This window comes from Perca fluviatilis, chromosome 11, assembly GCF_010015445.1.
Source record: "Perca fluviatilis chromosome 11, GENO_Pfluv_1.0, whole genome shotgun sequence".
Classification (NCBI taxonomy): domain Eukaryota; kingdom Metazoa; phylum Chordata; class Actinopteri; order Perciformes; family Percidae; genus Perca; species Perca fluviatilis.
In genome coordinates, this window is record NC_053122.1 from 10367951 (window position 1) to 10384650 (window position 16700).

Below are 16700 nucleotides of genomic sequence, written 5' to 3' on the forward strand. Positions count from 1 at the left end.
CACTGCATGTGTCTGTCCTCTGTATCAGCAGAGAATCAGCACATGGTGAAATATGTTGTAAGGTGAAATCAAACTGCTAAAAAGTAACTCCTAAAATCTACCTACAGTCAGAGAGTCAAAGCCACACCATGCTGATATGCGCCCTAATTTCATGCTACATAGTAATTATTATATGCAGGGTTTGAATATCTACTGTGTTCATACTGAAAAAAGTGACAATTAAATTAAATGAAAATTTAAAGGAAAAGTTAAAGATTTTGGGAAATATGCGTCTTTGATTCATGTTTATATTGGCGAACAACAGCCAGCCAGTGGACAGATGGATAAACTGTAGTTTGTAAAGAAATAGTTAAATTGATCATAATTTTATTATGTACAGTATATATTATAGGAAATATTCCTGTACTTAGAATAGTCAATATGAGCTGAGGACTGTGATAGCAAATGAGAAACAAATATGTTGGCTGCTGCGTTGGCATTTTTTGTCTATAATATGTCACAAAAATATGTCAGAGATTGTCCGAGGGGTGTTCAAAATGCAGGATTTTTATATGGACTTATTTTTCTTTCTTTTTAATAATTGTGGACATGTGAAAAAAATTACAGTAGGTCAAGTGAACTGATCAGGACCAAGACATTTGACTTGTGTTTACCAAAAGCTGACGATAGCAACTGGAAGTTAAATGTACATTTTCTGGTTCATGTGTTTTTGTTCAAAAAACGCATTATGTTTTTTGTTGTGTTTGTGGGAGTTGCTCACAGAAACCTCTCAGATTTTGTGTTGACTTAACTGAACGACACAGCACATATAACCGGACTATTACTGCAACAGTTGGGAGCATGAAAATAGTTTTTCTAAAATAGCACATTTTACTGTACACTACTAACAGTTTGGGTTGAAGCTGTCAGATTAGTTAAGTGGCTGTGAATAGTGTGTTGGGGCTGCGTGTGTCCTTGTTGCATATAGATATTAACGCAGCGCTATAGAGATGGAGAGGAGTGATTATTGGCCCATCAGCAATGACAAAAGGGTACAGGCGTCGGACTTGGCGGTTGTAGTACCCCTACAATGCCTGGCGGTGCTAGTGCTGAGCTTCGATTGGTCCGCATTTCTGGGTCTTCCGCATCTACGCTCTTGGCATCTCTGCACCTTCATTGCAGCCGGGGTATGACTGTAATTTCAATTTCTTTGGGACATCGCGGAAGTACGAACGACTAGTTAAGATTTGGAAAAAGATCGTGGTTTGCATTAAAACACTCCCAAGGAACATGCACTTCCTGGGTGAAACAGGAAGCGAACTCCGCTCCCTGGCTCGAAAGTCCTGTGTTTTTAGCGGTCAGCCGCGTTCCTATTTTTCGGCCGTCAATGTTGTGCATCAGCAAAAAAACTGGAATGCTTACGTATTACAGTGCTTAACTTTTCGTAGCTTTTTGAACGAATGGTTCATGAGAACAGGCTGATGTGGTATGGTAAAGGACAAAGCTCCAGTTTACCTGCTCAACAGTCTTCCCTTAATATTCAGTATATTTTGGTACGTTATCATATTCTCAATAATCTCATATCCCGTTCAGAAGAATCTCAAATATAAAATGATATATTACAATATGTGCTATATTGTGGCCTACTGTTTTTGAGTGATGGTTTTCATGATCCATTCAAGCTTTGTTTCCAGGGTGATATTGAGATTGCTCTGTCCATGCAAACAGTTGCCACACATGCAAACAGACATATGCAGGAGAGGGATATAAGATTCATATAGACAGTGTATCGCAAACAAGGCCTGGGTCACATCTCAACTGTGAAACCAGCGAAAAGACTCGTTTATTACACAAAGCTCTTTAAACTTTAAGACACGGGGTCTGGGGTTAGTACGCAGCATTTGAACAAGAATTATAATGAATGCAAAATCCAAAATTAGAAATATACTGTAAATCAGCCCATTTGTGAAAAAAAATCCTTTGATGTTAGGCTTACTGGCGTAAGGTAGTCACCACAGATACAGTTCATCCTAAGGATTCACTGTACCACCACTGTATGTTTAAAGGTCCCATGGCATGAAAATGTCACTTTATGAGGTTTTTTAACATTAATATGCATTCCCCCAGCCTGCCTATGGTCCCCCAGTGGGTAGAAATGGTGATAGGTGTAAACCGAGCCCTGGGTATCCTACTCTGCCTTTGAGAAAATGAAAGCTCAGATGGGCTGATCTGGAATCTTCTCCTTATGAGGTCATAAGGAGCAGAGAGAAGGTTACCTCCCCTTTCTCTGCTTTGCCCACCCAGAGAATTTGGCCCACCCATGAGAGAGAGACATCATGGATTTCAAACTAGCAAAGTGGCAGTTGGTCAAGGCCACACCCCCACCCTCCACCTTGCCCCCCCTCTCTCCTCCTCAATAGCTACAGACACAGAAATGGCACATCCTAAGGAAAGCTCATTATGGGACTGGCTCTAGTGGCTGTAATTCTGCACCAAAGCTGAATTTCGGGAAAGAGACTTCAGATACAGTATTAGGGGACCACTAAGGTCTATATAAAAGAGACTTCAGATACAGTATTAGGGGACCACTAAGGTCTATATAAAAGAGACTTCAGATACAGTATTAGGGGACCACTAAGGTCTATATAAAAGAGACTTCAGATACAGTATTAGGAGACCACTAAGGTCTATATAAAAGAGACTTCAGATACAGTATTAGGGGACCACTAAGGTCTATATAAAAGCATCCTAAGAGCACCAGGTCATGGGACCTTTAACATTAAAAGATGATTATTAAAATCATGTCAACAATTATTAAAAGCTATGTACAAAGGCTTTAGGCTGCCCACACGTTATTCTAGGCCCAGTTAAATATTCAACTTAATTTTATACATATGAAGCAGGGGATCCCTGCTCCGTCTCTCTTTCAGTTTAAGGGTCCTTGGCTTTAAAAAACGTTGAAGACCCCTGCTTTAAGAGCCTGGTGATAGTTTTGGTATGACTTACAGATGATGTAAAAGAGACTAAACACATTATCAAAAGGTCACAAAACATATTCAGATCATCATGTATCCACTAAAGATATAACATGTAAAGGTTTCATTATGTGAAAGTCGTCCCCTAACCCTCTGTTAAAAGCTAAAACGCTGTGTTTACTGTAAAGCTTAGATTGGGCCCAAAAAATCAAGCCCAACTCTACCCGAGCCCGTACATGTTGTGTCCGAGCCCAGCCCGGCCCGACACATTAACTGGAATTATGAGCCCAAGCCGGATTTACAGTGTCTCCCGCACATGGACTAATGTGTGGCGGTATGACGCACTATCAACACCACATTGCGTTTCGTTATTAATTTTTTTATGAACGCTATTTAAAACTCGTTCAGCTGCATTTCCTTTCCTTGCTCTCCTCCGTCTCTCTGTCACTTGCGTCTCCCTCACACACACACACACACACACACACACACACACACACACACACACACACACACACACACAGCTCCTCCCACCGTGCACACAGCGTCTTTCTCCATGACAGGAGAGAAGACGGCTGGCGAAATTCACAAGTTGACGAAAGGTTGGTATCTATCTCATGAACACCTTTACACAATCACACATTAAAAAGTGCTATAAAAAATATTGTATATTCTGAATACAGTGTTGTCAGTGTGTTAATGTTGGAGTCCCGACCCGACTCTTAGCAAAAGAGCGATTGCGCCTGCTTTAGAGAGTTAACTAGACGCAAGTTTGTGGTAAAATGCAGTTGGGTTGTCGAGGTCAAAACACTATATGTAGCAGCTGTGAATCAAATAAACGTATTATAAATAATGTTATGTCATTTTTTTACTCTTACACTGAATGTTTGCTGCTTCAATCCAGAATTGGTATTGAAAAGTATTTTCCGCGACTGAAAAAGGCACGTGTTGAGGATACGGACCAGCCTGGACCGGAGGTATCAGTCTGAAACCGAGCTGAACAGTCCAAGGCATAGTTTTGTCCCCACCCAGTTAGGCTAATAAAGTAATGATTAAAAAAACACAAATGCTTGATCAAGGGCCTGGCCCGGCTCGAGAATAGTGGTTGGAAATATCGGCCCGACCTTGGCCGTGGGTCAAGTTCAGACTCGGGCAGAGAATCTGAACTCTAGTTTACTGTGTGAAATCGGTACTTCACAGCCCCCTCTGAAATTCAAATCTGTTTTATTTATAGTATCAACTCATAACAAGAGTTATCTCAGGACACTTTACAGATAGAGTAGGTCTAGACCACAATCTATAATTTACAAAGACCCAATAATTCCAGTAATTCCCCCAAGAGCAAGCATTTAGTGCGACAGTGGCGAGGAAAACTCACTTTTAGGGAGAAACCTGGGACAGACCCAGGCTCTTGGTAGGCGGTGTCTGAAGGTGCCGGTTGGGGATGTGATGAACAGTGGCAATAATAGTCACAATAAAGATAATGGAACAGTGATTAGAAATAGTAGTTGTAGTAGTTCATGGCATAGCAGCCTTACTTTGGTGTAGTTAGAGGACAGGCTTGAAGGACGACCTCATGTGTGTACATTGGAATAATGATCTGGACATTAGTAGCCTACTCTGTCTCTCCTGCCACACTCTTTCATTCTCAGCCGGAACCTCAGCTCAAGAATCTCGAGTTCTCCTTGATAGTCGTTTATAACTGCTAAGTTTGGGGAATTCCAAATCCAAAACTCCAAAGTAATTTCTGCCCTCTGGTGACCGCGCGTTGTGACGATTGTTATCGTTGTCTCAGAGAGAAAAAAAAAAAAAAAAAAAAAAAAAAAAAAAAAAAAGAGAGAGAGAGAATACACTTGTGGCATTACAACCTCTGTGAAAGGAAACTCGGACACAAGCTGAATGTGTGTTGAGATTTGGGATGTAGGTTTCTGTTTTAGTTCTGTAATACAGTTGGTGTTATTGTAATTGTACATTTTGTCATGCATTGATATTTTCAGTAGTGTTGATATATTAGTTCATTTGTATTTGCTTGAGAACATTTCCATGCTTTTTATGATTACCTTTTCTTTTTTTTCTTTTTTTTTTTAAAACAAAACCCAAAACCTACAGCTCATGACATGAACACATCACCTCTACGTATGAACCCCCCCACTGGTCCATCACTGGTTACATGCTGCCAGTCCGACATGCTGCCACTCCGACATGCTTCTATTCCATAAACCTAACCCCTAACCCCTAACCCCTAACCATAACGGAAACAAAAATTGTCGGAGTGGTGGGACGTTTGAAAACAACGAAAGTGCCGCCACTCTGACAATTTGACGTCAGTGTCGGAGTGGGGGTATGTCAGAATGGATGGCGGAACCCGCCATCACCACCTCGCTTTACAAAATTTAAGACAAGTTTAAATAATATCCACAATATTCAATACAATAAAATACTTAACAAAAATGACAGCAACCTGTTTCCATACTAAAGAAAAGGTCCTGATAAAAAGTGATAACAGCAAGGTCTGGACTATCTGGGCTAATACCGACACTTATTCTGGACCAAAGAGACGCTGTTCATTTTTTTAAATGTAACGTTTCAATGCTGTGAGCACAACAAATAAAACTGCAGCTTGTTGGTTCTGTTCCAGAAATAAGAGAAGCCAATTCAAAGTGGACATGCATATACAGTAAGTACAGTATGTCTGTATAAGTAAACTCAGTATATCTTTACTGTCTTTCAGGTAAACGTTTATGGGGCTTTACTATATTAGGAACAAATCTTTATTTTTCCTCTTATTTACTTTTTGAAATCATTTTTATGTTATTGTTCTGTGTTTCTTCTACTGTATTACTGTTTATAGTATTGTATGTATTCTTTTGATTATTGGAATTCTCACTATAGCACCAATAACAGTTTATTCATTTGATGTAATAAGGGGTTACAAACTCAGTATGGACATTGTTTATGACTGTAATATTCAATAAAGTATGATTTTTTTATTTTTCTTAAATCACATTGACGTTTGCAACAACGCAATTTCTTAAAAGTCACACGATAACCTTACTCAACAGTAGGTCTGTTCGGTCTAGACAAGATAGTTTTTTTTTTAATTATGTTGATTTAATATCTGTTGTCGAGGTAGGGGGCGCCTGGGTAGCTCAGCTGGTAGAGCGCGCGGCCACAAACAGAGGCTCAGTCCTTGACGCAGCAGCTGTGGGTTCGGTTCCGACCTGTGGCCCATTTCCCACTTTCATGTCTAAAGCTGTCCTGTCAGAAATAAAGGCCTAAATAAAATGCCCCAAAAAATGGATTGATATAGTAGAAAACTCAGAGATAGAAATCTCCACCAAACCACAGAATCCAAACCATATGCATGGATAGATACCACTAGAAGTTAATTATGAAAGGTTTTCTTTTTTTTTGTAATTATGGATGAATTGTCCAGTTAATATATCATTATAGCGACAGCAGGCACAAAAAGAACCTGGTGACATTGTTAGCACCACGCTGTAGCCTGAAAGTCCCAGAGGGCCTGTATGAGTTTGTTGCAGCTCCACTTTAACACTGAGCCCCTCATCGTATCCAGAAGCACTCTCCAATAAGAAGAATGATTTTATTCCACCACTGACACATCACTGTGATGTTATTGCCTGGAACAAAACAAAACCTCCCCGCTGGGTCCTTAAATCTGACAGCGTTATATTGTGGGATTCTCCCTAAAAACTTTGCCCGGCTTGTCCCTAAAACAACACCAGACAGACTACTTCACTGTAATTTCTTTTGTTATTATCATATTGCAGTAAGTTAAACTCCCCGTGAGGATTTCTTCTAATTATATCACCTGTGCTTGAGTAAGCAGAGGTGTTTTTCATCTCATTTTAATGCAAAGTACAATCGGTATGAATGTAAGCAAAACACTCAGAATTCTCTGTAATCTATCACATTCTGGCAGTCCCAAGTGCTCTGTCAATCAATTAGTGAATGGGGGGGGGCAAGCTTTGTGCTGGGATCCACTGTGGTGGTACTGCCCATCTATTTATCCTTGGGTTAAAGATTAGGCTTTCAGAATGCTTAAGATAGATGCTACATCAATTTAATTCTAAAGGAATTGAAACTCCTTTAAACTAAAAGGTTTAGCAAATCTGCATTCAGAGGGGCTGCGCTAATAATGCGGCCTAATCAGATTACTTTGATCCATTGTAAAGCTGGTGGGTGGCCACTTTCCCTTTTCTACCACTCCCTTTCCACCACTCTCTCGCATTTTTCTGTCTTCCTCCGAACCTCTTTCTTTCTCTCTTTTTTTTCTTTCTCTTATGTTCTCCCACCTCTCTGCTGGGTGGTACCGTACACGGTTCCGTGCAGTAAGGCGGCGGTCTCATTAATCCCACTCATGGCAAACTAGTCCCCAGGGAGAGAGAGAGAGAGAGATAGAGAGAGAGAACACTTTTTAAAAAGTGCCCTGTCACACTCTGGCACATCATTTGCATTTAGGTTAAAACCAGTCGGGACTCCTAAATCTCATCTATTGGCAGAGGGTACTCCCTTTTCACTGCGGCAGGAGGGCATCAGTTATTGTCAAGCCAAACCTTGTTATACTCTAACAATTTCACAAACACACACACACACACTGCTCTGTCAAAGGAAATGCATTAAGTGTTTGTATACAGCTTATAATCTTTATAAGGGTTATGGCTATTATCCAGCATGCAAGTGTTTCCTTTGCCAGCAATCAGTGTAATGGGCTGTCTGATAAAGAACGTGGTGTACACTCACACGGCGGGAAGTCGAGCGCTAGTAGGGACTGCATTGTAATCTTATGTATGTACAGCATGTGCACAAAATATTAATAATGCCTCCTCTTACCCTGAATTGTTTAAGGTAAGTGCTTACATACTGTACATGGTGCACATAGTGTGAGTTGTCCATTTAGAAACATTAGTTAGCTAGCTACTTCAAGTCTGGGAGATGTAAAAAAGGATCAGGATATTGTATACATTATGTGTTATAGGAAAACGAGGCTAAAAGTCGCTCACACCATTGGTCTCAATGGGTTTGAACTAGATACTAATATTTAGCATGCTAGTATAATAACAGTTAATGCTGAGTTGAGCAGGAATAATGTTGATCAACACACTTGGTTTCCCTTCCTTTTTGGCAAACATTCAAAGGCTGATACCCTTTGTATCTATTGTATAATGTTTTTAAGTTGTGTATATGAATATATTTTATGAAGTTTTGTAGCTAGATGTATGCTATTATTGATGTTTTTTATTTAGCTTTGCATGTAGAACATAATAGTTTGAAGAGGTTTACCTACAATAATGTAATCTTATGTGGTTAAATACTTGATATGGAAATAAAAATAAAAGATCTAATACAGTGATCAAGTCTTGCAGCAGTTGGGTAACTTACCAGAAACAGATAAATAATTCAGCACAGCTCAAGATATCCCTGTTGTTGTGTAGCTTAGCCAGAGGGTGAACAAAACGATAGGAAGGCAGACTTCTTGAATTCCAACAAGTGCATATTTATTTACAGGGTGGCCGAATACACGTACAGTATAATGAGACAAAGTTTATTAAAAAAAAAAAAAAAAAGCAAAAAAAATGAGCAAAAAAAAAAAATAAAAAAAGGCTTTTATATGGCTCTCAATTTATACTGGACAGCACCACTATCTCCCAGAGGTGAGCATACATAACGTTTAACATTACAAAATCTCCACACAGCTAGACACACTTTGTGCTCCTCTACACAATTCAAGGACACTTTACGAGGTAAGTAGCACCCCCAAATTACCCCTCAAATGCATTAAACAAACACATGAAATATGGCTACAGATGAAGCGGACCAAACAGAAGTACCTATAGCTTTGAATCAATTGAGACCCACATTGTGCAGGTGCAAAGGTGGTGTAACTCGACACGTTCCTGAAGTTTTGCACACTGTGTAAAAGCCTGTGATCAGCAGTAAAATATTGCTTGCACCTACATATTGGGCAGTAATCAGTGTAATGGTCTTGTGGAGCATGTAGCCTGTGTTTATATATAGATCTCTCCACAAGGCCTTGCAGTGATAACGTTTTTTGTAGTAAGAGCTGGGTGTCTTGAGTGTTTCATGTCTTACCTCTTCACTGCTCTGTCGCCTTTCACTCTTGTTCCCGTCCGAATTCTCATCTCCCATGCCAACACAAGTGCCTTAACTTACCGCTTGAGTCACTCAGTTCTGGGCTCTTTTCTTTTGATCAACCCTAATCCTCATTATTATTTACAGGCCGCGATTTCGCAACCCTGCAACCATCGGTGCGCCGCAGCACGAATAAACCAGCACATAGTATGGACTTTGATCAATTATGGACTATACGCTAATGGACTGTGTCCCTTCAGCGCACCCGCACCATCCCTTTCTGATCTGCATTGTGCGTGCACTGCTTCTGTTAATTTCATTGTGACATCTGTGTGTAAAATGAGCCTTACATTATTGGATAGCTTGTATACCAGTAGAGCTGGCACAATATACTGTATTTGGGTAATAGATTTCTCTATAGCACTGGGTCATGCTAGCAATTAGTGTAATAGTCCATTACGTGGCAGAAAGTTCAAAGTAATCCATAAACCATATACGGGTGTGCACTGTGTACCATCCTGCAAAGTCGGCATTCCTAATTTGAAAGGGAATGAGGGCATCAACTTCCAACAACATAAAACTATAAACCAGTAATAAAATAATGACAATACACTGAATAGCTATTACCATAACTATGCAGGTGAGAATGTAGCACATATTATTTTTAGGAGAAATAACAAATATAAGCACTTAAACCTATTCGTTAACATCTGTTTTCAGCTTTCTGACAATGCATTTTTCATTCATTTGGGTTTTTAAAGCTTTAGTGCATAATGTTTTGATATTAATGAACGTCCTTTACATTCAAGCAATGAGTTGCTACAGAACTAATTAAGACTATCAGCTCCACACAACTCTCTCTCTCCATTTCTCAGTATGGCTACGTTCAGAAGATTGGGTCGTTACTTAGAATTCCTCATGGGGGCGGCAGAAACTACGCACTATTGCTTTAAATATTTTATTCAGTTTAGAAGTTTGTCAAGCCATAAAAGGCACTCTCAAGGGGAAAGAAACCCACTGAAAGTGACAATTGACGCACAATAACAGGCAGCATCGGATTTGCCAAAAACAGAACACAACAGTATTTTTGTTACGTTTTTGACTGAATAGAACCCAAATGCAGACACAAAGCAGAGCCGGAGTTAACAGGTTTATTCCAAAAGTTCAAAGTTCCAGGTTTTAACAAAAGGGGATAACAAGTCCAGGTCCACAGAGGGGTACAGGTCCAGGGTTCAGAGCCAGAATAATACCGTGTAGTCCAAGTGGTGGTGTCGAGTCCGTTGAGAGGTCCAGTTACGGCAAGCAGGATAGGTGGGTGGGTGGCAGGAGTGAAGTGGAGGCAGGAGTCAGGTTCCAATACTGTAGCACAAAAAAAAAGAACAATTAGAACAGGCCAAAAACCACAGAGAGCAACTAGCAGGTGGTAGCCGCAGCAAGACTAACATGTGGTCTAGACTATGATCTGACAAGGAGTGGTAGGTTGACCAGGTATATGTAGCAGAAGTGATTGGAGTAGATTGGCTGCAGCTGGAACCCTGACTCCCGCACACCAGACTTCACTCCTGTAATTAAGGACAGAGAGGGGAGGGGGGGGAGCAGAGACAGAGATCTGTCTAGCAGCAGCCACAGCAGCCTAACAATTTTAGGAAAAGGCGGCTATTTAGGCAAGTTTTTATTATAGATACACCCATTTATTTTATATACTGTACATTTCTATTTTAGTAACTTAAAAGTTCAACACCACAGAACCAGCAGGATTTTAGGAATTAGTGTATATATGTATATAGTGTATATATGTGTGTGTGTGTATATATATATATATATATATATATATATATATATATATATATATATATATATATATATATATATATATATATATATAATTTTTTTAACATATTGTCCTCCTGGTGAAAAAGTCCTTACGTTTTCAATATGTCTCCGCTCCGGCCACAGCATTATGTTTTCTGGTTGTCAGTCCCACTTTTAGTACCGGTTTCATCATTTAGATAGTGTCTTGGTTGATTCTAATTTGGTTAAATACATTTCATATAACCATTTTTTCAACAGCATTTCGATTACTGCATTTTAATGTAGAGTGCAGAGCTGCTACACATTGGAGTCCCGGTTGCACTTTCAGTGATCTCTATTTCGATTTATGTCTTCCACTCAGTGCTCTTACCTCTCATGACTTATGAGCCTGATGCATCTTTGCTACTCTTCACACTTACATAACAGAGAATCACCCATAAAGCTCTGTCATGCATTTATAAATGTTTCCATTTCTGCGCTGTGCGTGTTTTTGGCATACATCACTAATATTTCAAACAGCGAGGAGTGCAGTGTCTGAGGAACTGAGGTATGACACAAAGCACAATCTTTCTTATGCTCCACTGCTTCCATAAAATCACTGTTTACTCATCTTTATCTCTTGAGTTTCATCATTTCCTGGGATTTTTTTTGTACCTCTTAACATGGATATACACTCTTGCAGCTTATAGAGGGGTTTGATGTATATGCAGTGGTGATAGCTGACACTGACTACCCATGAAATGCAATCGACCACTATTTATTTATACACCCTAGCAGCCTAAGAGTCTGGTAGCAGAACCAATCATTAGGATACATCGTCTGGGAACCATTAACGTCTGTACAACATTTGTGCCAATTCGTCCAGTAGATGTTGAGGTATTTTACTGCATATGTGACAACTTTGACATGCAGGTAGTGCTACATGAAAACTCAGGGGATCGTCAAAGTCAATAGAATTAATCCTCTAGGGAAGTGGTTCTCAACCTGGGGGTCGCGAGATAATTTGTAGGGGTCGCCAGATGGTTGGGGAGAAAAAAAGGAAATACCATATTCTCGTTTTTTTTTATTTTTTTTACATTACTGCGGGTGTTTGGTAGCCTGGTCCTACCAGACACTGGTACATTTCATTTGTACAGAGAGTCTGGCCACTCTTCATTGACAAGTGTTAACTTCCTTGATGGCAGGTACTCTGTTGAAGTTTAAAACTATTGGATCTGCCCAGAGCCACTTAGCAATGTCAGCTTAGCATCGCTAGCATTAGCCTTAGCCAACTCCTTCACCACTAACGGAGCGAGCTGGAAAATCTAACTTTTCCTGAACTCCGTGGTGGAGGAGGGCCACGACATCATGGCCACCAACACAACTCAGAAAAGATTGTTCTTGCTCGGGCTTTAACTTCTGGATATTCGGCAGTGTCGCCAAAACGGACCGAATGGCTTCGCTCGCATCTTTCTCCGCCGCCATTACGGAGCTACAACTCAAACTAGTGGCCAACCTCAACGTCATCGTTCTCAGCCACTCCCTCTGTTCGATGAGCGGACTGCCAAAGATTTGGCCGGAGAAAACCCAAGAATATACCGCAAACCCAGACGGAGTACTGAAGGAAAATTAAAAGCGGAAGTAGGAGTTTTTGGATTGTATATTATTTTTTGTTGTTTATCGTTATCGGGCCCCCTCCGAAAAGCTTTTAGTAGCTTATTTGGGGTTCCCCATATATATATATATATATATATATATATATATATATAGGGTGGAGCCAGGCTAGGTGTTTGGTACATTTCATGTAGAGCTTCACTTGTAAATCAGGAGGTCCAGGAACACAGAAAGTAGTCTAAGGGCGGGTCAGGGGGGGGGAGAAAAAGTCCAAAAAAAAATCAAAGAGCATAAAGCAGATTGGACAAGGCTAAGTGCTTGCTGCTACAACTAAACTAATTAAAGCAAAGCATTATTTGTTTACATATTAATCAGAGCATTCACAAAAATTACTCAAAATCAGCAGGGGGTAGAAACAGCTGTTTACACTGGATTGCAGCGCTCTTTCTCTCTTCGTAGGGGGCGGGGGTCACGAACACCAACCTCACTATTCTATGGTCCCCCAGTGGCTAGAAATGGCGATAGGTGTAAACCGAGCCAATCTGGAATCTTGCTCCTTATGAGGTCATAAGGAGCAAGGTTACCTTACCCTTTCTCTGCTTTGCCCACCCAGAGAATTTGGCCCACCCATGAGAGAGAGAGAGACATCATGGCTTGCAAACAAGCAAAGTGGCAGTTGGTCAAGGCCACACCCCCACCATCCACCTTGCCCCCCCCCTCCTCTCCTCCTCAATAGCTACAGACACAGAAATGGCACATCCTAAGGAAAGCTCATTGTGGGACTGGCTCTAGTGGCTGTAATTCAGCACCAAGGCTGAATTTTGGGAAAGAGACTTCAGATACAGTATTAGGGGACCACTAAGGTCTATATAAAAGAGACTTCAGATACAGTATTAGGGGACCACTAAGGTCTATATAAAAGTGTCCAAAAAGCAGCATGTCATAGGACCTTTAAACAAAAACAACACCAGGAGATGTCTGTCTCTTCCTTGCTTAAATTCCAGTGGATCTCCATCATGATGTTGACAATTTGTGCTGCAACAGCAGACGGCCTCTCATTTAGTCCTTTTTGTTTGTCGTTTGTCTTTGGCAGAGATCTCTGGGAATTCAGAGGACATCCCTCTGGTGCGCTGGAGACAGCAGTGGCTGGAGAATGGCACTCTGCTCTTCCACATCCACCACCAGGACGGCAGCATGAACCCCCCGGAGCCGACCGAAGACCCGGCCAACGATTCGGCAAAGGAGGAGCTCCGCATCCTGCACATCTCTGTCATGGTAAGACTCTCTGCTCCGGGGCTGACTATTCACAAAGCTGCTAAAAATGGAAACAGTTTTGAAGTCTAATATTACAATATCTTTTCTTTTGACAATGCAGTCAAAATAACTTTTTAATTGGCCAAAATCTTTCATTTGCAAAATTAAAATGACAAAGGAAAGAAATTGCTTTTCTCTCTTGCTGTTTCATAGAGATATGGATTTAAAGAAATAAAGTTATTTTAGTGTTGAGTTATTTCCCCTGAAGCTGAAACATCGGAAGATATATCATCTTTGAGATAAGGTAACATGTGCCTTCCCCTTTGTTTTTGTTTCCCTGTGTATTCCAAATGAAACAGCTGACTGCACACTTTTTTTCAGAGAAAAAAGGGTTTAGGGAGCAGATAAATCCTGCTGATGTCTGTCATGGTACGATGGCTGCAAAAATGCTTCATTTACAAAACGTCTCTGTGTCTTACATTTGTATCACTGGTATAAAAACTCTTTATTGTCCAAATGTAGATGATATATGTAGTCACTCAAACGCTTTTAAAAAGCTCTGTCACTTCACTGTCAGATTTGTTTAGAATGTACATATTGAATGCATGGCATGCACTCTAGCCTGTTTTTCAGATTTTTGCCACAGGGCACGGACATGTTCGACATTGTAATGGATGTGTTACAGTACAAGTGTAAAGACATGGAGGAAGTCAAGGTGGACTACCATTATAAGGCTTAGGTGCAGCACCCAAGCCGTTATGGGGAACATCTAAGCTGAATGAATGTAAAATCAATGTGTGCATCAAAACCAACTAAATGACTTTTCTCAGATCTAATGCATGTAGTTGGTCCCCAGTGGACTTCTTTAGCAAGTTTTGTCTTTAAGAGTTCATATTATGCTCATTTTCAGGTTCATAATTGTATTTACAGGTTGTACCAGAATAGGATTACGTGGTTTAATTTTCCAAAAAACACCATATATTTGTCTTGATAGACATAGCTGCCGCTCCTCTTTTCACCCTGTGTGTTGAGTTCGACGTTAAGCAACCGAGTGAGGCATCACACTTCTATTCCATCTTTGTTGGGAGTCGCACATGCACAGTGCCTAGACTGCTTCTCATGTCGCCTCCTTGACTCCCTCACTTGCATCCCTTCCTCGCATCTTAGTCCCTTCCGGGGAGGCCCGGGAGAGACGTGAGGAAATCATCGGAGGAGAGAGGCAACGTGCAAATAAATGTGTTTTACAGGGATTAGATGTCCTTTCCTCTGAAGCGTCACATTCATTTGTCAGTTGTTTGGGCGGAGTTAGCAACTTCTTCAGCTGCCGGAAGGCTGCTCTGGTGTATCCTCGCCTGTAGCTCCTCAATGATCCCTCCTCGATGTTCGGTCCTCGGGGCAGAAATAAGAGCTTTGAGATGGCCTTCACCGAGGAGGGACAGAACAACTTCCGGTTCAGCCGAGAAGTCGAGGAGCTATCAAATAAGGGTGATGAGATTCAGCCGTAGCGTCTTAGGGCCTCCGCTCTAACTAGCTTGGTTTGAGGGCGTGCCACACTAGCAGGTAGGCGAGCATTATAGCGTGTGTTACAAAGTGACGCAAAATGTCACTGAAGGGGCGCCCAGATAGCTCAGTTGGTAGAGCAGGCGCCCATATATAGAGGTTTACTCCTCGATGCAGCGGGGCCAGGTTCGACTCCGACCTGCGGCCCTTTGCTGCATGTCATTCCCCCCTCTCTCTCCCCTTTCATGTCTTCAGCTGTCCTGTCAAAAATAAAGGCCGAAAATGCCCAATAAATCTTAAAAAAAAAAAAAATGTCACGGAAGTAAAGGCTGGACTACAGTAGAGCTGTTTGGAGCAGTTTGTGAACAGTGTTTTCTGTGGGAGATGGTAACTCCCTTTGGGGTGGACTTTGGGCTTTTTCACTTTGAAAACCTATTACATGCACAAAAAAGATATATATAATAAGGAAAGGGAAAAAGCCAAAAAGCATAATATGAGCACTTTAAAGCTCCATTGTGTAATGTTTTGAGTTGATTCTTAGCATAAACCCCTTTGTTCTTTCACAAATATGTGCTCATTCATGTGTAATTACTTCCACCAACTAATCAAAGTATTCTCGTAAGCGTAGAATCTGACATTCAGAATAATTCATTCATGTTGCGCCTCCATCTTTAAAATACATTAGCCAAAGAGGGACATACAGTACCTCCGTCTTTCTCGCTTTTGAACTCCGTGGCACCGTGACGAATGCCAGGGGGAGATTACTCGATCTGCTGGCAGATTTGAAAGCCTGTTGAAGATGGAGGATCACGCCGATACTTTAATAACTTATTATTATTTATTTATTATTTATTATAAATAATAAATTTCGTTTGTGAACCTGATAGCTGATGTTAGCAATGAAATGGTACCAAAATAATGAAAACGTAAAACTATTATTACACTGGAGGGAACGCTCACGGACGAAGTCGTACTTCTTGGAATAATACGGCCACCGTAGGAGTTAAAACGCAATCGGAATGGGGGCTAGAAAGTCATATTCAGTTGGTTGTCAATTTCACCGCTAGATGGGAGAAATTCTTACACAATGTAGCTTTAAGCTTTTTGAGTGTTATTTAATTGTCTGCTCTAGCTTTCCCAAAAGTTTTTTAAACACACAGGGAAATAATAATGGTAGAAAATAATGTAATATTGCTTATGTTTTTTTATTGAAAAACATCACATTTTCTAAAGGGAGGACCCTAAACTCCCAGCAAAATGCATGCACCTAAGTCTTCCACAGACCTAGGATAACACTGTCCATTGGAACAGCGTTTTTTTTTTTTTTAAATGCATTTATGCTTTTACCCATGTTCAGTCAGAGAGACATTGTACAGACTATAGCAGCGAGACAATCTGTAATTCTCTGTGCAACATGCGTTAAGAAAGTTCTACATTTCGGTTGCAGAATGTAGATTTTTGCATGCCTGCACTGTA

At 40.7% G+C, this 16700-nt stretch overlaps 1 protein-coding gene and 1 long non-coding RNA gene across 5 annotated transcripts in view; one reads left to right on the plus strand and one right to left on the minus strand.

Moving 5' to 3' along the window:
- astn1 (astrotactin 1) overlaps nt 1-16700 on the plus strand; it is a 566677-nt gene that overhangs the window by 69245 nt on the left and 480732 nt on the right. For all 4 annotated transcript variants that reach the window (XM_039816837.1, XM_039816835.1, XM_039816836.1 and 1 more), the window contains exon 2: nt 13564-13745. In XM_039816837.1, the coding sequence (XP_039672771.1) occupies nt 13564-13745 (182 nt within the window). The remainder of the gene's footprint in view (nt 1-13563; nt 13746-16700) is intronic.
- On the minus strand, nt 10010-10822 carry LOC120569031. The gene is made up of 2 exons (XR_005640828.1): nt 10509-10822; nt 10010-10424 (listed from the first exon to the last, which is right to left on the minus strand). It is a non-coding gene; the product is annotated as an uncharacterized LOC120569031 (long non-coding RNA).